The following is a 27,171-nucleotide window of genomic DNA, read 5'->3' as shown; positions in this document are numbered from 1 at the left end:
GCTCCTTATTGACCCCATCAGATGGCAATACAAAACAAGCTGTCCGAAGCAGTGGGTGTGACAGCCGATGGCCCAAACAAAAACCCATAAGGCACTAATCTAAAGCCCATATCACACAGAGAAATGGCTCAAGGATGTCAGAAAGTCATCTGATCATTTCTTCGTCCCTGATTAGCTAATTGGCACTATACATAAGCCAACAAAAACAGAAGTCTAACCCAAAGATGGTCAGCACTGAGCATCCTGAGTTATGAAACGTATGAGATGGAAGCCCCAGAGTTTCCTCTCTCTAGAAGGCGCCCGGTTCTGGAACCATGGGACTTCTTCAGGTAAGTTGATGCTCAAAATAAATCCTAAACACAGTACAAAAGGATCTGGGAGGCTTCACTTCAGAGGCTGCCAGTCAGACTTCTGGCTAGACCATTTCACTAAAATAAGTAACACTGAATAAATTTAAGATGTAAATAAACCAGGTGAATTTTCCCCATGTGATCCAAAATCATGGCTGGCTGTTCTGGAGACAGCCCAATGGTTCCATAAGAGAGAGAAAGGATGACACTTTCACTGCAGTAAGTAGTGATGCCAAGTGAACCTCAGGACCTTTGCCCAGGAATTACATTCCTGATCCTCTAGCAAAGAGGTAGCAATACTTCAGCACAGTTAAGTGGAGGAAAGCGAGGAGACCGGGGTTCTCTGCATGAAGTTAGGAAGAACAATCCAAAGAGGTAACATCCATTGTGCTTAAGAACATCAGCATATCACAAGAAGCTCTCCACGTAGCTTCCAATTTCTAATATCCTTCGGAAAAAAATAGGGTATTTTATTAAACAGAAGGAAAACACTAAGTGCAAGAATCAACCAGAGGTGAGTAAGAGCTGGAAAGAAACTTCTACAGCGTCATAGATGGACAGACTCCACCCCTTCCACGGAGATTTTGGTACGCTTGGGTTTGGTTTAAGGTCTGGCCACAATGAGGTGAGCAGGTCAAATCAGGCCAACCATTTGGTCAATCTGGCGCATGTAGATGCTTTTCAAGGGCAGAGAGTATCTCCTCTCATCAGGAACACGATTGCACTGCAAAGACAAAAGTATGAGGACAGGTGAGATGTGAATTAGAAACCCAGGAAATGTGAAGCCATGGCCAGTGACATGTGAAGCAGACGCCTCTTTGTTATGGGAACAGGCCTGTGTAGGAGAGGGTAGTCAGCAGAGCAACCCTGGCCTTGTCCACTGAGGGGGCCAGCACAACTTCCAGCCTCCAGCTGTACCAAAACCGGTTCCAGGCACTGCCAATGTCATGAATCAATGACCTGACTCAAATACACAGTGAGTTTGAAGACAGTGAAGGCCACATGAGATCATGTCTCAAAATACAAATCAACAAGGTGATTTACAAAGAGACCGTTGTCCTGTCCTGCTTGTGCGTGGCAGGCAGCCTTGCTGGAAGTCTCCCCTGTGCACCTATACTCCTCTTCCACTGGTGGAAGCAGCCAAGGAGGACCACCAGTAAGAGGTCACAGAAGAGAGTGAGGCATGTGGACATACATCTGTAAATTTAGGGAGTTAGTGGTAGTAGAAGCAGAGGTTCGAGGCCAGCCTCCATTACCCAGAGTCCACTGCCAGCATGTACTACATTAGTATACAAAATCTTACACCAAAATAAAACAATTACATCACCCCACATCAGATGAAGAGATGGGGAAGGATGAAGTGTTGATACTGTGGCTTCCTCCCTGAAAGTCACTGGTCCCAGATCTAAGCAATGGGACCTGCCAGCCGCCTCTCTTCTCACAGGACTACTTTTCCAGGATACTGTACTATTCTCTACCTGCCCCTGCAGACAAATCCTCTACATCCTAGTGGCACCTACATAAATGGTCCCTTTATGAACTCTTGCCAAATTACACAATCTGAGTATGTCATTTATTTCATGTAGAACTTTGAGTGCTAAAGGAGTTAATATATTCTTTTTCCACCTGCAGAGGAAAAAGCAACTCACGTTAGAACTGGAGTTAATGACTCTGAGCTCCTGGGACTTAGGCCTGTGCACAAACTTTTCCTCTTGGTCCTGCTCCCCATCTTCCAATAATTCTTTCCAAGGCAATTCCCGAAGACGTTTGTCCACAGATATGATGTGGCCCTCTGTTGTAAACATGTATCTGGTTCCAGATTTGTGTACTGGATTCTCTTCGTCAAACAGCTAGAGACAGAGAATAAGAGGCAATGAGAAAACCAGGGTTGGCTGGGCACAGTGGCACAGAAGATTAATCCCAGCACTAGGGAGTCAGAGGTAGATAGATCCCTATGAATATGAGGCCAGCCATGGCAGAAAAGAAAGGAAGGAAGCAAGGGAGAGGGAGGTTCTAGTGCTGGGATGCAGCTCTGATAAGCCCTTACAGACAGAGCATGCAGCCCCTGGACTCAATCCCCAGAACCAGCTTTAACAAGAAACTACAAGTGGTAACAGCACTAACAGCAAAAGTGCTAAGCTGCTGCAGAGCAAAACTGCATATAAAGGCACTGAATATCAGCCCAGGGTGGCAATGCAGGATTTATTTTTGTTTAAACTTGGATGCCTCATGTGCCAACCCTCGCACCCTATCCCAAACCAGAGAACCAGAAACCCCAGGTCCAGGACCCAAGCACAGCCGTCTATAAGGACGCCCCTAAAGTCCCCACAGCTAACGCTAGAACTACCTACCTTCCACCTCATATATTCCCAGACCATAAGGAGACACACCGGAGGGGAAGAACATAGATTTCGACCATCACTTTATCCAAAACTTGGCATCACACGGGATCAGTGCAGGCATTGTCAAAATTAAACTCTCAGGCCCATTTTCTTCAAATCCTCGTGTACAATGTAAAGGAATTCTTAACAGGGACCCTAGGGTCATTCCGACCTAGCTATTCCCAGCGAACTATGGGACACAACCTAACATTACTGCTGCCGTCTCTGAATCTCCCAACCCTCTGTGCCTTCCAAGTGTTGTTTGTGTGCAGATGTGTATGATAGAAGAGAGGCCACACACAATGAGCATACCGATGCTACACATGTCTGTGACAGAAGGCAGAAGCTGAAAGAGCAATGGACATGGCTCAGGCCTTAGTCCAGCCATGTGGGTACCCCAAGGCCTCAGGCAAGTTAGCTGACCTCTCAGCGTAAGCTGCAGTTCCCAAAAGGTAGAACGAAGAGTAACCATGTAATCCCAGGGTCTCTGCCAGGCCCAGAAAGTCTCCCCTCCCCCCATACACAAAGGCATGCCTAAACATATGCACGGGGACCGGGAGACAGCTCGCTCTCTGTCTGAGCCAGCACCACCATGTCAAGAGCTACAAATACCACTCCCAGATTGGGAGTGTAGCTCAGTGGGAAAATACCTGCCTGGCTTGCCCAGGCTCTGAGCTCAATGTCCAATATCCCAGGGGAAGTGAAAGAGAACCCTGCTTCCTCCTCTCAGAAAGCTGCAGAGCACCACCACAGAGCTGGTTCTCTATCACTGGACACCAGCACTTCCACAGCTCTTAACCGTGAGCTCGGTTCTGTAGCATGACAAATGAAGGCAGACAGCACTATCCTTCAATCTTAAGGAAGCTTGTAACTCTGGAAATGTACAATGTCCATCAGAAAGTGGCAACCAGTAAATATATGTTGGAGAAAAAGACAACACAAACATTTGCTCTCCGCAGCACAAAATACCTCTGGCTAATCCTGCAACACACGTACCAGATACAAGTATTTGCAAGTCTCACTAAGAAAGAAGCTCTCCATCCGGTCCTCTTTCGACTTGTCAATGACATGATGCAGTGTGGCATACCCGCATCTACAAAATAAAGGTCCAGTTAGCCCTGCTTCAGGCTCCTCTTCTTGTACTCATTGCCTGTCAGAATATTCTTTACCATGAGAATCAACCTACCTCTCCAACACATCATAAAATGTAACTGTGCTAGGTCCAAGGGCTAGTCCTTCCTTCCTCCCTTCCTTCTTAAATGTAGCATGACTAGTTTGTAAACTTACTTGAAAGCATGCTTAGATTGCTTCTTGTCAGGTTAGCTCCACGCTTGGGATGAAGGACAATGGGGAGTATTTAACAAAAGCCAAATGGGGCATCATGAAAGTGACTGGCAATAAACTTAGAAGGGCTGATTTAAATTATGCATTATTACTGGCGTAACATGAAACAGTATTTTCTATTATATACTTCTGCACAATATACAAAAAAGGCAGGCTACAAAATCAAAGTACGTGTTTTTATATGTGTGTGCGCTTACATATACACACACCATATGCTTAAATGTAACAACTATATTGGAAAGATTCTCAACATGGGTACTTCAGTGTTCACTGTGGCGACCTATAGGTGTAGATCACAAGAGTCTTCCACTCCTAACATCTTCTATGCTGCTTAAGGGCTTTAATGAATTGCTGGCATAAAAGCAAATATCTCAAAAAGAACACCATTTGCTCAAATCTTACACAAGGGGTGGGCATAAAAATGCAATTTCCACTATAATGGAGAAATTCTGCTTTATCAAAAGGTAAACCATTTCTCTAGAAAGCTAACATTAATCATGTGCACTACACATTTGAAATACATATAATACTATTTTCTGGTAGGAGAGATGATTCCCTTGTCACTAAACCTGAGTCTAATCCCCAGGACTCAAACAGGGTAGAAATGGAAAAGATTGCTGTAGGTTATTCTCTGACCTCCACTCATGCACTATGGTGGCATCCATGTGGCACCCCTCCTCCCACATTCTAACATGCATGCACACACATAATAAATTAACACAATTTTTAAACATCACTAAGGGACTAGAGCTGGCTCAGCAGTAAGAGCATGCAGTGCTCTTACTGTGGACCATGTTTTGGTTCCCAGTACCCACAGTGGGCAGCTCACAACCAACTGCAAGTCCTCACACACATACTCACAGACATAATTAGATTATTACAAAAACAAACACGCTTGGGGGATAAATTAATGTTGTAGGTGTTAAGAGCACTAGCTGCTCTTCTAGAGGAGCCAGGTTTAATTTCCAGCACCCATAGCCCATAGGCATCTGTGACCCAGTCACAGAGGAGCCAATGCCCTTTCTGGCCTCCAAGGGTACCAGGCACAGATACACAGGCAGTTAAAACATTCATACACATAAATTTCATAAATAAAACATTTTCATATAAATATAGATAGTTAATTTTAATTTTTTAATTTAAAATTTTTAAAGTAACATTTCTCCAGAATGACTCTCAGGCAAGCACAAGCACCCGAACAGTAAGGGGCTCAGAAACAGTAAGGGGCTCAGAAGACTGACTTGACTTTTGTGTATTTTTCCAGGCTCTGCAGGATGTCCATTCCTACATGGAGGTAGAAGGGATTCTTGGTTGCCTAGACAGAACACAAGAGAACATTATGCAGGAAGGGCCTGGAAGAGACATCATTAACACACATCGTGTGACAGGAGGAGCTCCCTGAGGAGTTGGGTGGTCCCCCAGCTAAAGGAAGGAGCAGAGCCAGATTCACTTCATCTGATGAAGGTGTTCAGTACACCTCACTGTGATGTGCTTACCTGTTAGGAAATCTGTACACCTCACTGTGATGTGCTTACCTGTTAGGAAATCTGCGCCAGGGCAGAGCACTACTTTGGCTCTACTGATGCCCACCATAGACAAAATGAAACAACGGGTACAGTATATATCAGAGAACAAGTCCACTTCCTATCTTGCCTCAAAACTCCCTGGAAACTTAAGGTGCAAACACAAGGAACAGGACTCTGAGTCATTGCAGTTACTGCACTGTGAGGGGCAGCAAGGGGATGATAGTCCTTTCTAAAAGAGGCCTGAGCACTTTCCTCTAATCACAGAAAATCTGGCCTCAGATACTCACTCCTCTATCACATGCTGTTTTTTCAGGGGAGGGAATTCTCTCAAAGATGAGACTTTGACTCCTTAACTCTAATGCATGCCTACTGCCAACCTATGGCAACACCAGGAGCCAAGCAGCATGTTGGCTGCCTCTAGTTTGAGAGCCTGGGATGGCCTCAGAGGACAAAGTGGAAGATTCCTCTGGATGCTAAGAGCACAGTGGACAAGGATGAAGTGAAAATAACAAAGAGGTATTAAGCCCACAGGCAACAGGGCTGAGCTGACAACAAGCCACACAACAGCAGGGACGACATCTTCAGAGCGCACACAGCTTCACTTTACTCCAGGCTCAGAGAAACCACGTCTAAGATCACCTCTTCCCTCTAAACCTTGTGAGGTCTTTTGAGATGAATATTAATATCAGTTTCATTACATTCCCCTACTACACACACACACATACACACACACACACACACACACACACACACACACACACACACACGCAGTACCTTCTAGTTCAGTATATATTTTTTAAGAAATCCAAAGCACAGAATGAATCCTACTATCAGACTCTGTAGGAATGAGGGTCCTGGTGAACTACAGGCACCTATCTCATACCTGATAAGCTCCCTAGAGCCAGCTTTGCTTACGTTGATAGGTTTGCGACTGTGTGAAACTATGTAGAGCATGTGAAACGTTTTTGTATCAGGCTTCAGCTATCAAGGAGACATTTCATAGTAACATTTCCTCTGTTACTGAGTGATTCTACAAAAATAAAAGCCCACTTAAAAAAAAATACAAACAAATGCGCCTTTCTACCAAAAAAAGAAAGAAAGAAAAAGAAAAAGGGAAACAGAGTGAGAAAAAGAGAGAGAAGGAGGGAGGGAGGGGGAAGGGAGGGGAAGGAAGGAAGGAAGGGTAGATGGATGAAAAAGTATTTTTGTATCAATGTGTTTTTGCAAACCAGAGAACTGGGGTGGGGGCTGTCAGACAAACCTAGAGAACACAATCATCCCTTGAGTATTTAAAGATAAGAAACATAAGCCCATAATAAAAACAGGATTTTTTTTTTTTTACTAAATGTGATGTTAAAAGCATATTAAGTTGCAGATACTTTCTCCATCCTACAAAATCAAGAAGTGACCTGTAGCAAGATAGAAATAAGGCAGAAACAAAAAAGGTCACTGTGCAACAGCAAACTACCGTGAGCGAACCCATTACCTGGTAGAGCAGATAAGTGGACTCCACCAGCTCCGGCCTCAGAGGGTAGAAGAGAACATCAGGGGCCTGTAGTTGCCAGTTATAGCGCTCAGGGAGGGCCCCATACCGCTTCCATATGGCGTAGTAGAAGGCATGTAGACAGATGGCATCTTCCACATCCCCTATCAGAACCTACAGAGAAAATCCTGGCAAATTACATAAAACTACAGACAAATTTTCCAAGTCCAGGGACTGGTTTCACCGAGGGATCAAGACGTGCTAGTAACCTCCCAAATCCAAAGGAGCCACAGAGTGCTGATGATAAAAGAGGGGAAGGGGCTTTCCCAATAATTGCTTATTCTTAACAACTGTGTGTGTGTGTGTGTGTGTGTGTGTGTGTGTGTGTGTGTGTGTGTGTGAGATATGTACTCATGCTTACACTTGGAGGCAAAAGCAGGATGTCTCCTCTATCACTCTCCACCTTGTTCCCTGGAGCTAGGCGAGCAACAGTAAACCCCCAGTGAACTTCTCATTTCTGTGCCCTGCCCACCCTCACCCAGCCCTGGGATTGCAGGTGAGTGCTAAAGATCCAAACTCAGGTCCACAGGTTCATAAGGCAAGCACTCTCACCCACTGAGCCATCTCCCCAGCCCTTCTCAGAAAAATACCTGCAGTCCAGGGAAGAAAGCCTGCAGAGAGTCAATCCAAGTGTTCATGAGCTGCCCACTGAACATATTCACGTTGACATAGAGTGGCGGGTCTCCTTCTCCTTCGTTGCAGGCTTCCCGGCTGTGGAGCCAAACAGCACAAGCAAAGATGGAAAGGAAGGTCTTCCACAGAGCCCCAGCTCTGCTCCTCTCACAGTTTATCTCTCTGTGTTTCACTGAAGCAAAAGCAATACTAATTTTTTCCCAACTCCTTCCTTAAGTCTTTGGCAGTAAGACAGCCTGCAGGTGTCTATAAGACACCTAGTTCTAAACGTAGACTTTGTGGAATACCAACTTCTTTAAGTTTACAGAAAGCACTCTGGCATTTGGGTTCCAGAGCACCGACATGTAACAGAACAGGTCTGTGCTGGCTTTGACCAAGTGGGAAGCATGTTTTATTCTGCTCAGAGTCTCTTCTCTGGTACAGAAAAAATACAACCTTGTAAAAACTAGGCCTGTAGGGATGCATCAAGGCAGGACTGAGAGCTTTCTACTCAATTTACTTCAGTATTTTGTAAAGCTAAAATGAACGGGGAATGGCAGTGAATGCCTGCAATCACCACACTCAGGAACGAGGCAGGAGGATAGCAAGTCTCAGAAAGCAAAGAGCACACTTCAGCAAAAAGTAGTAAAACTGCAATGACCCAGGAAATCAGCATAGTCTCTGCATAACAATGATATTCACAATCACAACGCAATCTACATTTGCAGTTCGAGGGTTGTCTGACAAAATCACTGAAGGAGCTGGAGCAACAATTACTCTCCAGAACCCGACACTGAGGAAAAGAGAGAAGCAAAGCAAAAGTGACAACTCTAGCCAAAAAACCTTATGTTTTTGTTTCGTTTTGGGCGAGAGGTTAAGTTTGGGCTTTTGCTTTTGGTGTGTGTGTGTGTGTTGAGGGTCTACATGGTGATTCAAGCATGTACATGTGGGTGCCAGCGAGGCCAGAACAAGGCATCGGACACCCTGGACCTGGAGTTATGGATTATGCTCCAGCACATACAGGTCATATGGGTTTTGGAAAAAAAAACATGGGTCCTCTGCAAAAGCTGGCATGTGCCCTTAGCCTTTAAGCCATCTCTCCAGCCTCCAAAAGCTCTCACAAAAAATGGTCCCTACAGCAGCTGATGGAGAAATGAGTCAAAAGCTTATGAAACTGGAAGCTCGGAAGCTATTACTTGCACTAGGCATTCTCCACGTACATGTACAGAGAAACGCCCCGGGGAAGGGAGAGCTTGGTGGGGCGGGCTCTACAGCTTTGCACAGCTTGTCTATAGACAGTCTCTAAAGTCACTGTGACAGTACTGGAAAAAAGGTAAACACTGTCTTAAACAGACTGTGAGCAGGGGCGGGGGCTGGTGGTAACTATCCGCTGACTCGTACATATAAAGGACACTTCTGGGGCTGGAGGAATGAATGTTCCAGAGGTTAAGAGATCCTGGACAGAACCCAATGACTCCCCAGTTCCCAGATCTCTGTCCCTTAGGAACTGTGAGGTATTTTAAGGTTTGGGGGACTACAGTACACAATGGCAAACCCCAAAATGGCTAACAACCGATTAAGAGAGATAGTAAGTAAGAACACAGAGACCCTGGAAGTTTATACTAAGAGAAATGGAATTGGCATGGCAGCTCACGCCTGTACCCCAGCACATGGGAGGCTGCTGCAGGCCAGCCTGGCTAAAGAGCAAGACCTTGGCCGAGTGTGGTCGAACACGGCTGCGATGCCAGCACTCAGAAGCAGAAGTGAGAGGACTACTGCAAATCTGAGTCCAAATGAGGCCAAGCAGGGCTACCCAGGGACACCATAAGAAGACAGCTGGCCAGAACTGAGAAGTGAAGATGCTTGTCATCGAGCCTAGACACTCAGATTCCATTCCTGGACTACCATGGTATGAGAGAACCAATCTCTGCAAGCTGTCCCTCCGACCTCCACACATGTACCATGGCACATAAGCCTCTCCAAAACCAATAAAATACATTAATAATTATAACAATAACAACAGTAACAGAAAGCAGAGCAGGAACATTTCTGAATGGTACAGCAAACAAGCAATGTCAAGGACACACACCCTCTTCGCAGGTAGCTCTGGATGCTCTGATAAGCTGCATTGAACATCTCTAGGTCTTCTTTTTCTCCAAAAAGAATGTAAGATTTCAAGAGGTATTCATAGAAGGAATCCAGCCCAGCACCCAAGCCGCTCTGCTTTCCAACCCAATGGCCTGTCTGGATGTTCACAACATTGCCTGTGGAAACAAACAAACAAGGCATCTCAGGTCTCAAGATGGCAGGATCGGGGGAAGGCCCTCCTACTTGCACCCCACTGCTCCTCAGCACCTTTATCCCTGGCAGATAGGAGGAATGGATAGTTAAGCCTAAATGTTTTTATTAGTCCTGGCAGTAACTTGGAAAACAGAGATTATTCTATAGCACTCAGGTGTGTGTGTGCATGTGTGCATGCATGTAGTAACTCAGCAACAGATGAAAAAATGGGGATAAACATGTAATGAAAATAAACAGACTCAACATTTTTCTTTTCCAGGATGGTAATACATTTCAAAACCCCAAAAAATATTCATAACTTTTTACCCTGTATTCTCATTCCTTGGAATTTGTCCTGAAAATGCTTATAAAAACAAAAGGTCAGAGGTAGGGATTCAGTTCAGTGGTGGAGTAGCTGCCTAACATATGCAAGGCCCTGAGTTCTAACACCACAATAAGAGCCAAGTATGATCAGAATAAATTATAATTTAAAATTAAAAAAGAAAAAAGAAAAGAAAAGAGCCAGACATGATAGTGCACAGTGTAAAGGATGAGGAATTTAAGGCCATTTGGGGCTGCACAGAAAGGGGAAGGCAGTAGATGCTACACAGCAAGACCTTTATCAAAAAGAGGGGGAAATGTTTAGCTTTTAAAGTTCGTAACTATGAAAGCAAGGCAACAACTTGGAAGCATTAGAATGATCTGCCAAATGCATACAGCATAAGACTTTGTTTTTATTAGTAGTGTGTTATCATGATAAAGTCACAAAAGTCACACAGGGAAGACTAAGAGGGCCTACAAGAAGCTAAGTGGTCAACCATTTTGAAACAAGCTCACTATGCAGGCCAGGCTGGCCTCAGACTCACCATAACTCCCGCCTCAGCCTCCAGAGTGCTATATTTACAGGTGTGTGTCACCACATGCAGCCTGGGTGACTTTATTTCTACTACTGCTGTTCAATGTATAGAGTTTGTAGATAAATTTCAGAAGATAGAAATTACTTTTAAAAACCTTTTATAAATGACCCAATATGGTCCCAAAACAAACAAGTTATTTCCAGATGCCAAAAAGAAAATATGTCCCAATAAGACAATTTTATGATGTTAAAAAGCCATTTTAAAACAACACTGAGTTAGCAAAATATGGGTAGTTACTAAAGACGAATGTCATGATGAAGCCATAGAGGACAGTATTTGTTATTAAGTCTACTACCAATGCTTAAAACTTTCTATAATAAATTTTAAATATCTTGACTAAATATTCTCAAGGGGGGGAAATGTAATATATGGTTCACCTAGGCTTTTAATAGATTTTTTTTTCTCTTTTATTTAAGAAGGAAGGCTTTCCACCGGAATTGTTAAATTCCTGTATTTTTAGAACCTTATATTGAAACAATAAAGTTTGCCTCTGAGACAGTTCTTTTTATGGCATTTCTATTAACAATAATTTCCAATGGAATATACCAAGGGATCCAAACCCATGGGGCTCTTACCAGCTAAACCACTACTATCATCCATCAAACCCTAACGTTGCACTACACAAAGGTCATGTGAGGAAACTGGACCTATTATGCATAGATGGCTGCTGTTTATCAATTTCCCGATGGAGTGGTACAGGGAAGATGAAGTAAGGTGGAATGTCATGAGGAGGAAGAAAAGGGGACCAAAGGTTATACAGACCAAGAGACGGCAGAAGGTGAACCCCACCTAATAATCCTGTGTCATTGCTCCGAAGGTTCCAGAGGGCTTTCACAGCTCGTCTAGCAACCCACTCAAAAGTAGGATCCCCCAGCAGCCGGCTCAGAATCCCAAATTCCACCAGGAGAGAGCCAGCGCCCGCCGTGCAGGTTTCATTATTGCTGTCAGGAGGAACACCCGTCTTCAGATTCACCTGGGAGGGGAAGAATTGAAGGTGGTGTGGAAGGCCACGTGGTGTTGAGCCACTGTACCCCAGCACTCAGAAGGCCAAGGCACAAGGGTCAGCCTGCCTACAGAGCAAGTTCAAGGCCAGTCTCAGCTCATAGCAAGATCTCGATTAAAGAAAAAAAAAATGCAGCAAAACTTAAGAATTCATGGTGCTGAAAAGCCGCACCATGGAAATGACACTGAGCTAAGGGCCCAGGCTCAGCACTTGTCACGTATCAACCACCTACAGTAGGAACCGAGAGATTTACCATCTTCTTATGACATTATTCATTAAACCATCTCTTTCTGCCAAGTGTCCATTAAGACTACGGAAGCACCAGGCTGAGGGTTTGTGGTGTTTTGAATAGAAATGTCCATGTCATACAGTCAGTGAGGCTATTGCCTGGGACTGAGAACCTTTAAGACAGCCTTGTTGGAGGAAGTGCGTTACTGGGAGTTGAGTGGGCTTTGAGGGTTTGTAGCCTCACCCTCCTTCCTGTTCACTCTCTCTCTGTTCCCTGTGTGAAACACAGTCAGTCAGTCAGCTTCCTGCTCCAGCTGCCTGCTCCTTGCCTTCCCTAGCACTGTGGATTCCCTACAGAGCCATAAGTTAAAACAGACTCTTCTGTTAAGTTGCTTTTGGTCATGGTGTTTCATCACAGCAACAGAGAAGCACCTAATAAGGGGTTAGAGACAAATACAAGCTATAAATGGCTTCTAAACTTCAAGTGAGTTTCTAAAGACTCACTCCTTCTCAGCAAACACAAACAACTGAGAAAGACGCAGAGGCTCAGGCTCAGTATGACAACCAATTTCATCATGGAGGTTCTATGGTCTGGCTTTTCTCCCCTGGCTACCGCAAGGGCTGACACAATCCCCAGAGGAGTTATTTGGCTTGCTAAATCAGATGCCACAAATATACAATCTCACTCCAGATCTTGTATCTAAATCAGCATCTAATTGGCTGGTCCCGCAGGCTTCACTTGCAAGCGTGTGAAGAACTCATATGAACACTTAGCAGGCTCTGGCAATACCTGTGAGATTGTTGGGAAATATATGCGAGTAAGAAATGAAGAAGCATTCTCCACACTATCTGGTAACAGGAAATGTAACCTACACATGGAACAGTGAACACAGTTCTACAAGGTGAAAGGCTAACTGCTGTATTATCTATTGCAAGTCTAGCACACAGAAGGTGCTCAATAAATGCTATAAGAAGCTTTCAAATTGACATTATGGGGCTAGGGAGATGGCTCAGTGGTTAAGAGCACTGGCTGTTCTTCCAGAGGACCTAAGTTCAATTCCCAGCACCTACATGGTAGCTCACAACTGTCTGTAACTCCAGTTCCAGAGGATGTGGCATGCTCGTACAGACATGCAAGCAGTACTCTGATGCATATTTAAAAATAAAAATTGACATTATGTTTAGGACCAAAACCTCTCCAAGAGCATCACTCTTCTTATAGCCAGGCCCCACCCCTTTTGTAAGAGTTTTAATTCAGGAAAACAGTGAACTGTGAAACAAAAGGGGGACAAGGCATCCAGGTGTGGTAACTCACACCTCCAGCACGAACACCTGCAAGTCTGAGGCAAGAAAAATCACAAATTCAAGGCCTGTGTGAGCTACACAGCACAAGACCACTGCTCAAAAAAGAGCAGAGACACGGAACAAACCAGCCACTTACCCGAGGGTAGGGGATCCCTGTCTTGGTGTTTTCAAAAGCTGGCAAGAGCCGCATGGCCAGGTCATGGGCCATGTACAACAATTCATTATCATAATCCTCAATTGTCATGTCACCAAAGGGCTGCTTGGAGTCGGTTATTATTCTGTGAGCAGAAAGGAGGCTTCCCAGAACCCTAACAGCAGAAAGGAAATAATAACAAAAGCATATTCTCATAAGTACATGGACTCCAACTTACAGACAGAAGATGTCTCTACTTCTCAGGCTCCACGCTGTCAGGAGCAGAACATGGCCCAGTGGCCTCCTGCAGTCCCCTCTGGCTCTCAATGGCTGACTCTTAGCTCACTGCATTGCTGACAGGAAAGGAGGATGCCTCAGACAGCTAAAGCATCCATTCCCTAATCTCAGAGCACGAAGAAGAGTACCTGTGCCAGCCAGGAAAGCATCCACTGCTTGTCCTCAGAGGACATACTTCCTATTAGCATCACCAAATCCCTGTTGATTCTTCTCACGTGGCAAAGAAACATCAGCCATATGAGAAATAGAACAAGGTACAACGGAACTATGTAACTGTGCTCTGACTGCCGGGTGATTGATGAATTACCCCAGTGTCTAGTGAGACAACAAGGGGAGGGAAATGATAAAATGAGAGATACTGAGAAATAGAAGGCTACCCTCTTAGAGATTTATGTCCTTGTACTTAGATAAATGTTCCATCCCAATTGTCTAAAAAGGACTGCAACATTTTTCAAGCAAATGATTTTTTTTTTCTAGTTTTAGAATAAATAATTTCATAACTTCCCTTTCAAGGTTCAAATCTGGATGTGGACTATTGTGTACCAATACAATTTTTAAAATATTCAAACAAAAAGACTTAACTTTTCACACTAAAGAAATTCAGGCACAGCCCTGGATATACACCATGAGTTTACCATATTTGGCAAGAGTGGGCAATAAGTGAAAATCATACAAGAAGAAAAGACATCAAAAAAGGTTTTTTTGTTTGTTTGTGTGTGTGTGTGTGTGTGTGTGTGTGTGTGTGTGTGTGTGTATGTGTCTGGAGAGTTGCAAAACTCCATTTAAAAACATGAATGAGAGGCCGGGAGTGGTGGCACACGCCTTCAATCCCAGCACTTGGGAGGCAGAGGCAGGTGGATCACTGAGTTTGAGACTAGCCTGGTCTACAAAGTGAGTCCAGGATAGTCAAGGCTACACAGAGAAACCCTGTCTCAAAAAAACAAAACAAAACAAAAACAAAAAACTGAATGAGGATTCCAGAGGTGGTGAACAAGGACATGAACAGAATCAATGAAATGCATTTGAGGAACATCTCTCCTTATGCACCCACTAACACACGTGCAGATGTGCGGATGACATTCAAGCATCAACAGGACAAGTTTACATGAATGCAAAACTAGAATGAGCACAAACAGTACACAGGAGTCCATACCGCCCACGTGGACTCGAAAGAGAATTAACTCTCTCTCTCTCTCTCTCTCTCTCTCTCACACACACACACACACACACAATCATCAGTCCATTTCATGTACTACTTTACCTTATCGTAGCCTCAAAGACTTGGACGGTGGAATCTTTGTCAAATGAAACAGTGTTGATCACTAACTTGACTGCTTTCTGGAACTCGGATGAATTTCCCATTATCTTTAAACAGAGGAACACAAACATTACAGCAGCTTGACATGGACTCTGAAGCGGCACCTAGCTGCTGCATCTACGTGTCTGCACCGCCTGTGGCTCTGCTGCACAGGAAATGGAAACAGTTATTTCTCATATTATACTCCAGGACAGATAGCAAGCCTGTCTCCTGCCACTCACTTAAGGAAGCAGTCTCCGAGTGGCCCAACTGTGCAAACAAACAGAATCAATTGCTGGAATGTCTGGGTCCCTACTCCTGTCTCCCTGAAGCTCTGAGCTGACCTTTATTTGCAAGGCAGCACAGTTTCTAAAAAGTTGCCATGCAATCTTGTTCAGGTTACATGCAATAGTCAGGGGACTCTTTTCCCCTGAGAGTTCTTGCGGCACATCTGCCAACATCTGCTGAAAATGCTAACAAAAGAAAAGAAAAACCTCAACTCAAGAACACCTGGCAAATGAGCCAACACGCTAACACATTCCAGACCAGATACCCTGAATGAAAAGCCACAGAAATGGGTCTGTTTCTTCACAGATGTTCTCAAAGAGCAACGCCTGGTGCACCTGCAGGGTTGGTGTGCTCTCAGATCAAGCAGGGGAAGGCGATGAAATGCAGGCACACAGAGGTACACCCTGTAAGGTGTCACATTAGAGAGACAGTGAGCACAAAGTGACCAGGGCACAGAATCACACAGGCCTGAGAAAAGCTGGCTGGAATAGGAGGGGCTTCTCAGAATCTTGAAAATGCTGAATGGCAACTCACACCTCTAATTCCAGCAATCTGGAGGCTGAGGCATGAAGATGGTGACCACTTGGAGTCTCTGACTCAAAAACCAAAACATTCATCTTACTGTGCAAAGTCCTGGGATTAATCTCCAAGTCCATCATTTTATATACATACATACACACACACACACACACACACACACACACACACACACACACACACACACACACACAGCATGCCTGTAATCACATCACCTGGCAGCTGAGGCAAGAAGATTACTGCAAGTTTAAGGCCTTCCTGAACTTTCAGGGTCTCAAAAATTAAATAAGTAGGGCCAGTAAGATGGTTCAGTAGATGAGGGTACTTACTACCAGGCTTGACAACTTGAATTTGATCCCTGGAATACAAATAGTAGGAGAGAACCAACTCCTACAAGTTGACCTATGCCCTCCACTCACATGCTGTAACGTGTGCGCGCGCACTAAATTAAGGTTCTTAAGTTTTTAAAATTACATTTTAAACCTCAACACACAAATTTTCAAAATTAAATAATAAAATGCTGTTGTGTGAAGTGGATCTCCAACAGCTGGAACTTCTCCAGTTTGTTTGGGAACAATACCCTTAGAATACATGTTGGACAAATCAGGACTAGAATCACGTAAACAACAACCCACAGTCCTACTATGTACCACTTCCTGTCAAGTGTAATAATAACATCTCTGTATTTAGTAAGCAAACGGAGAGAGACATGATGTGGAGGAGGAGGAGGAGGATGGACTTTCCTAAACTGTACACACTCCTTCTGACGCTCTGACGACAGCGGGCTGGCTCAGGCTCCAGCATCTTCACCGCTTTAGCACTAATTGCGCTGCACTCACTTGTCTGGGCACATTGTGAGAAGTGCCCAGGTGGAGGAACTACTGGGAGACTGAAAGTGCTCTGCAACTAGAGCCTAGAAGAAACCCAGCCGCCCTATTAGAACCAGGGCCCAGTCCTGTTTCTGCGATCTATAAAATGAAGGCAACGTTACCCCGCCAGCTCTTTCTACGCCCTCTCATAAATCTACTACCTCCAAAACAAAATCATGGGGTACACTCAGCTACCTCACCCAATTCCAACTCCTAACTGTTTAAAGGATTCACATAAATTATTAAGTACAAGGACTTGGTATATGATTCGACAGCTTTCTAATATAAAGATGTCTTGGACGGGGAAAACAGGTAAGAGTTTTTAAAATAACTAAAGAAATTGTAAAACACTGGAACCGTCCCTTGTGAAGAGTGCTCTATGGTGGTAGGTAAGGAAGGACAGACACAGCCTGACAGGATGTCCAGGGAGGTGTATCAACTTCAGCACGTGCCTTGTGTTTTTGTTTGAAGGTCCCCAGCTTCCCAGGGTCAACAGAGGATGTCAAGGGACAAGAGGGTAAACGCAGTATGCAGTTTGACAGACCACACCAGGAGTGAACAGCAGCCAAAGCCAAGACACAGTAAGTATCAGGGGGGCTGAGAGGGCCTCAGACATGGGCAGGCACACGGCACACACACTCCTGGGAAGCCAATACCTACACGCATTTTGGGGTACTCTGAGATCTTCTAGTTTTTACTCCTGAAGTACTGTGTTGAAAGTTAAAAAGAAGAATGGTGGATTTGTAAAAAGAAGCTAACAGAAAAATTCCCCTTCAGAATGACCCCTTCAGGAAAAGAGCCTCCCAGCTAAAGCCATGACATTACAGTCAGAGCAACTAGGAGAGATAGGTGCGCATGTAGTAGGCTGGGGTCCTAAACGGAGAGACAGACCATGCAGCTCCAAAAAGCAAACAAGGTTCTGACTCTTAGAGGTTCTTAGGGTTATTTAGCTTAATCTGGTCTGTGTCCCATTGGACCTGGACACAGGCATTCAGTCGGACTGTACGCTTATCTTGCAGCTGGGAGAGAGGGGTCTGAGAGGCACTGTTTTTGTTGTTGTTGTTGTTGTTGTTGTTGTTTTTGTTTTTCTTTTTTATGATCTCTGTCCCTGAGAAAAAGAGCTGCAGGAAGCTGTGGCCTGCTTTCTGGCAGAGACGTGGCGCCTAGAGGATCCACGTTGTGGCTTGAATGAGAAACTTCTGCTGTGGGCTGACGTACTGGAATACTTGGTCCCCAGCTGTTGGTGCTGTTTGAGGACGTGCAGCCTGTGGATGAAAATGTGAACACCCAGCTTCCTGGTCCAGCTGCCATGCCACACCTTTCCCGCCGCTTCAGACTACCCTCTGGAATCATAAATCAAAATAAACTCTCCCTAAACTTCCTTTTGGCCCAAGTGTTTTATCACAGCAACAGAAAAGTAACTAATACAGCCTGTGATGTAACAGACTACAGTAACTAAATAGTAACAGAATTCTCCAGACTGTTAGGACATAGGATGGTAAAAGAAAATAAATAAATAAATAAATAAATAAATAAATAGGTCTTCTAAAGACTAGCCGTGCATTTCTTATCTACCTTTAAAGGAAAGCCATGCTTTCTTGCCTTTTCATAAAGCTCATTGAAATAAATAACACTCATCAAAGCCTTCTGAGTGTGGCATTTCCTGGAATCCCCATTCCTAGGGTAAATGAGAAAATACAATAAACCCCCAAACAATGTATCTTAATTATCTTAATTAAAGAAGAAAAGGCTGAATACTTACTGCAAGTGTGTCCAAGGCATCAACTAGAGTCAGGGAGTAATTCCCCAGGACATCATTGATGTTCAGATTTGAGCTGAAAAAGAAAGAATTAAAGTTCAGCAAAGATACTTTGTTTAAAGTGAAAGAGAAAAGACCATAAAACTAAACACCCATTGGAAATTAAAACTGCTACAAAGCACAGGACCCAGAAAGTGGCTGAGGGCAGACAGCAAGGTAGAGGCCTTCCGTCTCTGTGTAGAGCAGCAGCGTCCCTATGTTCACAGGATGAGGGGCAACCTACAGCACCACAGACTTATTTACAGAGTGGTAGTGAGCAGGGGCACAAGGGGAAATACAGAGACAGGCAAGCCACTCAGACTCTGAGACAGACTGTCAACCATTCCAGATCTCTAACCTTGTCTGCCTTCGAAACTCTTAATTTCACAATCACTAGGAGGGATCCTGTCATATGACCTATATTTCTTCATTGCTCAAACTATGACACGCAGTGAAAACTAATACATCTGGAAAGGCTGGACAGTGAACATGGCCTGGTGTAGCTGAAAGAAATTCAGATCATAAGACTTCCCTGACTCCTTTGTCCTATTACCACAAAGCCAGAAAATAATTACAGAGGCTTAAAAGGGAAACAAAATGATAGTAAAAGAAGAAATAACTAGCAGAGAGCTCATTGGCTACAGACCAAAAAGTAAAGAGAGCCCTACTTTCACCTCCAGGCACACGGTCACTCACATCTGGCATCCTCCACCTTCTCTGCATGCCACCACCCTTGCATCCTCCTAAAGGTCCTTATCCCACAGTTCTTGGCCTGCTGTCTCTCTAAAAGGCCTATCCAGGCTAAGAGGACTCAGCGGGAAAAGGCAGTTGACACCATCAGAACCTCCCCAGGACTCACATGGTGGAAGAAGATTGACTCCCACAAGTTACACTCATCTGTACATATGCATCACAACACACACCACACACACACATACAACAAACACTATACACACATTATGCACATATACACACTACACACATACACACAATGCACACATGCACGCACGTGCACACACACACACAAAGTATAAAAATGGAATGCCTTTCATGCTTCACTCAGCATGGCTGGAACTTACATGAAGAAGCAGACATAAACCATTTCCACATCTGATCTTATCTGGACTTTCCAGTGGCTCTACTTCATGTGCGTTGAGCACTGAACAGAGGACATAGAATGCACAGCAGAAAACAAGTTCCCAGAGAGGGTTATGTAGGAACCACGGCAACCCACAGCATCAGAGGAAAACTGCACTTGTTCCTTTTCTTTGATTCTCTAAAAAAAAAGTTCATATGAAGGCAAAGTTGCTCTCAAGGTGAGAGCTATAGATTCAAACAGGCCGCTCAGAGATAGCGCTAAGCACACAGAAGGAGGGTCAAAGCAGACATCCTCACATTCAAGTGCGTCCTCAAGAGCACTTGGCTGAGTTTAAATATTTAACTACAGAACTATGCTGCTCAGAAACAGAGTGAGTTCCAAACACGTACCTCACTAGAAAATATTTCCCATATGACCTAGCACCCCACCTGGAAGGACTGAACAAGAACCCCGTATTATTACTCTGCACTACGGCCCTTTCTGGAGTTACACCCTCATCTGTGGCAAGGGCCGCTCTCCCTAGCTGCCCATGGAAGCACTAGCAATCTTGACCAGCGTGCTCCTTTCCAGGCTTACTGTGCTTTTTCTCCTAGTCCACACATAGAAGGGGCATAGTGTTCAATATTTAAGTACACAGCTGGGTACACTGGTGGGCTGCTTGCCTTGCACGTTAAGATGCTGGGTGTAAAGCTCAGCACAGCTCCCACCCCCAAAGCAACAATAAATCCTCAATAACACTGACCAAGCAGTCAGGAGCAATTGGTAACTGTTACCAGAATTGTTGTTTTTCTAATTTATTTGTAATAACTGTGATAGTTCCAACTCTAGTCAGAAAATCCACTTAAAGTGGAGGAGAACAAAGAGGAAGAGAAAGAAGAGGAAGAAGACAGAGATGATGACTAGCCTCTAGAAAATCTTTGATTACATAGGTACTAAAATCAAGCAGACATGTTCAGTGTGGAAAAAAGTGCTGTATATATTCAACCTGCAACAACTGTTTGGAAATTTTATCTGTTCTGTGTGGGCAGAAAGATAACACAACAAACACTCCCTCTGCACTCAAGTATTTAGTAATCCAGAGAGAAGAAAAGGGGCCAGGAAGGTAAATATACATGGTACTCAATTCTCAAACAAAGTTAAAATGCGGAATGGTGGCTCAATGGAATCCAACCGGAAAAGAGCAAACCAAGAAGAATCACCTTCCACAGCTCAAAGAAGGCTTGACTTGAGCCTGACTAAAGGAATTCTAAGAGAGGTTCTCTCTCTCTCCCTCTCTCTCTTCCTCCCCCCAACCCCCGTGTGTGTGTGTGTGTGTGTGTGTGTGTGTGTGTGTGTGAAGGCACACACACTCATGCTTTTTTACAGAACCTGGAACTCACCAAGCAGCCAGCAAACCCCAACAACTCTCTGGTCTCCACCCCAAGGTTTGGGGTATCACACCCAGCTTTTTACAAGCTTGCTAAGGGATTCTAACTCTTCCAAGTCTTCTTACTTAGCAGCCCTCTAACCCTGAGCCCACTCCCGAGCCCCGGAGGTGGCCATCTTAAGTTAGAGGGGCCTAGGAACAAAGCAGGTGAGGAAGCAATATTTGGTCTCCTCATCTGGAGTTTTCTTTTTGTTTTAAGAATATGGCTTGGAGGAAATGGTGGGATAAAGCATGGTCACGGGCCCAAAGCCCAAATATATAGTTGCTATCCATAGGATTACAGAAATATCTAAATTTACTCAAAGGTTTGATTTTTCATTATAAAACCCAGCAGCAGCTGTGGGCTAGACAGAGCCTGGCTCTTTTTATAGAGCTCAAGATCTGTTTACTTCATGTTAACTCATCATAGGACCCACGTCTATCAAGATAAGCATCAAGAGCATGTGACTAACAAGAAATGACACAGCCTGGCATGGTGGCTGCGCCTGTGATCACATGACTTGGTAGGTAGAAGGCAGGCTGATCAGAAGCAGAGGTCATCACTACGGCCCATTCAGTTGAAGGCCAGTGCATGTTACATGAAACCTTGCTCCCACGAGTCGGGGGAGGTGAGGGGGTAGACCCACATTTTGACTTCATACTATTTTAGGTAATATTCTAATGGCAAGTTCATTTTTTAAAAAAATATTAGCTAATGATGAATATATTTGAATTTCTTAAATCTGAAACATCGTTTCTGGGCATGGTGATAATTCTGTAATAATTACAGGCTGAGGCAGGAGAATCCTAAACTTGAGGACAGCCTGATAAAACTCTGTGTCAAAACATTTCTGTTCTTGTTATTGTTATTACTTTCTTTTTTTTTTTTTTTTTTTTGGAGTGCTAATGTCAAATAAAGGGCCTCCTACACACTAGGCAAGCACTCTACCACTGAAATACATCCCCAGACTTCCAAATAAAATGTTACTTTGTATATGCATGTGGGCCATGTGTGTGCATGAATCCACTGGGACACCAGAAGACCACCTGGAGCTCAAGTCACAGGTGGCTTCGAGTGGTGAGAGCACACTGCAGCCTCTGTGAGAGCAGTGAGCACTTTTTACCGAGCCATCTCTCCAGCCCTCCAAGTCTAGTTTTGAAAAGGGCGAGGAATGTAGCTTAGAAGCAGATCTATTAGCTGGAATGTGTAAGCCTTGGGTTCAAAGAATATTTAAGCCTTTTTATTACACTTTATTTGGGAAACGTAAACATATGCTGCTTGTTCAGAACCGGAGTGACAAAGGTGCAGGCTTACAACACTCCTCAAAGTACCAAAGCATGAGAGAAGCTAAACTGCACAGAGTGGGTACAAAAATCAAAAATAAACAAATGCATAAAAATTAAGCTTTCTAGTCTCTGAATTAGCCAGTATGAGGGTCTACTCATGGCCACAAAATTCCAGTGCTCAAAACTATATCAAAAGCACAAAGGCTTGCCAACCCTGAGTCAAATGCCACCATCTCCAATGTTGCTAATGCCATCGTCCCACTCAGAGATGTGGACTTCAACTCATACAAACTGCCACTGCACAACCAAAGCAAACCACAGCCCTTACCATAGACCTCTAAAAAGGCCAATGCCCAGAAAGATGCCACTGGGACCAATAGTTCCAAACAACCACCATCACTTCACTGTGCTAAAGAGCCCCAACCTCCACCCCTAAATGCTCCAGAAAATGCTTATGGTTCAATTAAAAAAAAAAAAAATCATTAAAGCCAAGCCTGGTAACTCCAGCTACTCAGGAGTCTGAGGCAAGATCACAAATTCAAAGCCTGCAGGAGCTTCAGGACAAGTTGAAAGAGCCTGTTCAACTTCAGAAGACTCTCAAATAGATTTGGTCCGTGGTGGACTACCTGCCCAGCATGCACCAGGCCTGCGTGTAACTAAAGGGCCCTGAGATGCTGCTTCTGCTTAAAAGCTCTGCTTCTCACGTGAGGCCACAAAGTAACTAAATACAGGGAGAGAGACTGACATCTGTCTTCCTTTTTTGCATCTGTTTCTTTCCCTTTGGCTCATCCTGCTTTTCTGGACACATGGGCATGTTAACCCGTCCAGGAGAGCCTGTCTGTCCTCTCTCGCTCCTGGGAGACAGTACACCTGGTCTTAAACCTATAGTGACCTTAGACTCCAGATGATGAAAACAATTATCTATGAGGCAGTACCCTACGCACATCATCTTACAAGAACTAGTCTGGCCCCTCAGTTGGTGGGGACACCTAGGAACAGAGATTAACTCTGCGCAGGCCCGCCTTGCAGGACATGAGCCAAGACCACAACTTGATCCAGACTGCTTAGCTACATCTCTCTCACACACTGCACCAATCCTTCCTCTACTTGAACCTAAAACTCAAGGCAAGACCCTGAAGCCCAATTTAGGACAGTGGGACCCCTTTATTTGTTCCTCTTCCCAGGAGGTTAATTAATCTCTTTACTCTACTTTGCGCCAGTAATTGTCTCTTTAATTGGCACTTTGGGATGAGTGGCCAAGCCCAGCTTATTAGGACAGCTGGAGCCAGGGCTTTTACTGTAACACATAAATTATGGTAGAAACCTGAGCATGAAAGGAAGACAGAAATACCAACAGACGAAAGGAAGAAGAAAAAAAAGAAAGACAGACAGGCTGGAGAGATGGCTCAGTGGTTAAGAGCGCCATCTGCTCTTCCAGAGGTCCTGAGTTCAATTCCCAGCAACCACATGGTGGTTCATAGGCATCTGTAATGTGATCTGATGCTCTCTTCTGGTCTATAGGTGTATATGCAGGTAGAACACTGTATACATAATAATAAATAAATAAATCTTGAAAAAAAAAGGAATAAAGAGACAGAAAGACTGACAGACCAAGAAAGAAAGGGAGAAAGAAAGGAAGAGAGAAAGACAGAAAGGCAGAGACAGAGAGAGAGCAGCACAGCAGTTCCTAGTCTAGAGAAAGAGAAGAAAGGAGAGAGAGTGATGGTTGCTGGAAGGGAACCATGACTCATGCCATGCTTAAGGTTCGATTGGGAGCATGCGCGAAAGCCTTGTAAAAGGAGGCTGCACCCAACAGTGGCCATCTATAGATTTTCAAACCTTTTTGTGTCTTGATGCCAACTGTTAGTCTTTGGTACACAAATAAAAAATATTGTCTTTGTAAAATAATAAAAGAAAATCCAAATTAGGCACACACTTAAGTTGTAACTATGTGAAACGAATAAATAAATTAAAAATGTGTTGATGCCATATGGGCAGGAACTGACAGAAACTGAAAATAACGGGTGGGATTTCTCAAGTTTCCCCTCCCAGATTTAATGAAATTTATTCTCACAAGATAATGGAAAGAAAGGGGAGGGAAGAGGAGGGGAGAAGGCAGAAAGCTGAAATTAAGAAAACACAACCAGAGATATAGACTCCCTGTGTCGCTTAGGAGTGAGACAACTCTTCCACTTCCTTTAATCCCAAAATGACTAGTGTTACTTCACAAAATGCTAGAGTTTCCCCCCAAAGAAGCTGGGAGAAAATACATTTATATGAAAGAAAGAAGAGCTGAAATTTAGCTCAGCTGTGAAGGACTGCCATGTGGTCAATCCCCAGCACTGCGGAAAGAAAGCAGAAAAGAAAGGGAGGGGGATTTTTTTTTTTTTTTTAAATATATACAAAGGCTGATGTCGGTAAGCAAAACAAATAGCTCAGCAGTCAGTCAGCTACAACTACTAAAAGACCCAATGCCTCTGTATGGGATGCTCCCTCGCTATTAGCTCATCAGGGGAAACTAAGATACAAATGTACACACAGCCGTCCCACTTTTAAAGCTCCCCAGGGCTTTTAGAGTACTAGCTAGCTTTCCTTTTTAAAAAAAATTTTTTTTTAATTTATTGAGGAAGGTGCACATATGTGTCACAGAGTATGTGTAGAGGTCAGAGAACAACTCCAGGGGACTCTCCTCAGTCCTCTTTCTCCTTCCTCCATGTGGGTCCTGGGGGGGAATCAAACTCAAGTGCCCTTACTGGCTGGGCCATCTCATCAGCCCCCAGCTTTCCTTTTAGAAACTAAGAATCCTCCACTGCTTCCCACCAGGTGAAGGGAAATGCACGCGCCAGGTGTCCAAGGGTGCCCATGTGGAGTGTCAAGACAAGGAACCCAACTCGACTCCCGTCTGAGGGGAGGATTAACACCAGTCACGAACTGGCCTGACTGGGTCCGCAGCAGCGCACACCCTTCGGGGAGGAGGGCCTTGGCTGTGTGTTGTGCTCTCTTGGACTTTGAAGTCCACTAGAGTAACCATGGAACTCCACCTTCCCATACGTGGCTAGTGTGCAGGGTGGACTGGCTGACCTTCTGACAGCACCATCACCCCACTGGTGTTTACGATGGTACCAAGCAATGTCAGTCAATTCAGCTCCTAAGAAATCATCCTTTGAGACTCCAGATCGCAAATCTGGGCCAGGCAACCTCCATCCCTCCCAACTAAACTCTTCCGAGCCTAGGCAGAGGCCCCTGGAAAGGAGAAATGCTAACCTCTCAACCCACTCGATGGCCCCTTTCTAGGAGCCCGCTCCTAGGTCTTTATATTAAAAAGCTTTGGGTGTGGCGTTCTGATCAGGAGTGGGGAGGGTTCGTTCTGAAGCTGTTTTCCAAAGGAAGCATATAACTAGCACTTAGATAATGTGTCCATCTGGACAAGCGGAATTCCTTGCCATTGTGACTGACTCTTCCGGTCTCTGGCCCTCAGTTTCCCCATCTGCAACATAGAATGCCAGGGACAGCTGTCCTGAAGTTTGGAGGGTTCGGGACAATCAAGAGGATGTCAGCGCACGGGGCTGCGTGGAGGAGGAACCCCGGACTACGGCGGACCCTAAAGACGCTGGCGTCCCCTCGGGGACCCGGAGGGGCGGAAGGCAGCGCGCTGGGCGTCCGGCTACTCACGGGTCTCCGCGGTCCGGTCCCCGGCCGCGGCAGTAGATGGGGTTGAGCTCGTCTTGCGGAAAGGCGTGCGCCATGTAGTTGTCATAGCCAAAGACGAACATGCCCCGCGCCAGGTCGCGCATCTGGGCACGCAGCTGCGGCGGGAAGGCGCCGCTGTAGCGCCGCTCGTACTCGTCCGGGCCGCAGCCACGGCCGCCCAGGGCATAGCCCCAGTGCGACGGGCCGCACACGCCCGGCCTCGGCCCCGGCGAGTTCTCGAGCCGCCCCTCTGCCCCGCGCCTTGACCGCTGCAGCCAGGCCGGGCCTCCGGGCGGACCCACTGGCCCCGAATCGTCGGGGTCCCTCAAGCGCTGGAAGCCGAAGCTGAGCGGAAAGCGCTGGTAGAAGCCCATGCTGGGCCCCAGCCCGAAGACCAACCAGAGCACCGCATGGAGGCCGAGGCGTAGCAGCACCAGCCCCAGGACGAGCGCTCGCCATTGCATGGTCGCGCGGCCGCCGCGGGCATTATTTTGAAGCGCCTGGCGCGTCCCTAGCCGACCGCCGCCCCGTGCGTCCGCCCCGGAGCCCGCTCACTTCCCCTTTAAGGAACTCCCTCGTGACGCATCAGGAACTGGCCCATTGTCCCCCGCCCCGCGGCCCGACCGGCCCGCCAGGCCCCGCGTTTGCCCGCCCGCCGCCCGGGATTGGCCTCGCGCGGGCCTGACCTCGAAGGGCGCGGCCGGGGACTCCCTCCGGCTCTATAGGCCGCCCGGACCTCAAGACCCCGCCCCCCGCCTGACCACGCCCCAGGGCGTATCCGAGTCCCGTCCGGCTGGCGTGGCGAGCCTAGGTCGCTCAGGCTTTGGGGGCGGTGGGGAAGTGGGGGGGCGGGGGTGGGTGAGGGGGAAGGGGTGGGGAAAAGAGAACTTCCAACCAATGGGAGCGCAACACGGGAGCTCCCGGCTCTGGACACTGACGCGGCCCTGAGCCGCCCTAGCTCGGGTAAGTGGTGGCCCTGGGA

At 45.6% G+C, this 27,171-nt stretch overlaps 1 protein-coding gene across 1 annotated transcript; it reads right to left on the bottom strand.

Moving 5' to 3' along the window:
- Positions 1 to 520: 520 nt before the first annotated feature.
- On the bottom strand, positions 521 to 26,760 carry Edem1 (ER degradation enhancing alpha-mannosidase like protein 1). The gene is made up of 12 exons (XM_051155022.1): positions 26,172 to 26,760; positions 18,673 to 18,745; positions 15,181 to 15,284; positions 13,626 to 13,797; positions 11,743 to 11,926; positions 9,846 to 10,020; positions 7,735 to 7,855; positions 7,088 to 7,258; positions 5,317 to 5,390; positions 3,728 to 3,824; positions 2,000 to 2,200; positions 521 to 1,074 (listed from the first exon to the last, which is right to left on the bottom strand). The coding sequence occupies exons 1-12, from the start codon at positions 26,651 to 26,653 to the stop codon at positions 985 to 987; spliced, it is 1,944 nt and encodes a 647-aa protein (XP_051010979.1). The 5' UTR covers positions 26,654 to 26,760; the 3' UTR covers positions 521 to 984.
- Between the last annotated feature and the right edge of the window lie 411 nt (positions 26,761 to 27,171).

The sequence above is a fragment of the Acomys russatus genome, chromosome 13, assembly GCF_903995435.1.
Source record: "Acomys russatus chromosome 13, mAcoRus1.1, whole genome shotgun sequence".
NCBI classification, from domain to species: Eukaryota; Metazoa; Chordata; class Mammalia; order Rodentia; family Muridae; genus Acomys; species Acomys russatus.
Note: the sequence above shows the minus strand (reverse complement) of the source record. Positions and strands in the feature narration are given on the sequence as shown.

Coding starts and splice junctions, on each gene's coding strand:
- Edem1 (XM_051155022.1), bottom strand. CDS start 26,653: ATGCAATGGCGAGCGCTCGTCCTGGGGCTGGTGCTGCTACGCCTCGGC. Junction 11,927..13,625: donor CAGGGATCCCCTACCCTCGG/GTAAGTGGCTGG, acceptor TTCCCCTCCCAG/GTGAATCTGAAGACGGGTGT. Junction 5,391..7,087: donor CCACTTATCTGCTCTACCAG/GTAATGGGTTCG, acceptor TGTTCTGTCTAG/GCAACCAAGAATCCCTTCTA.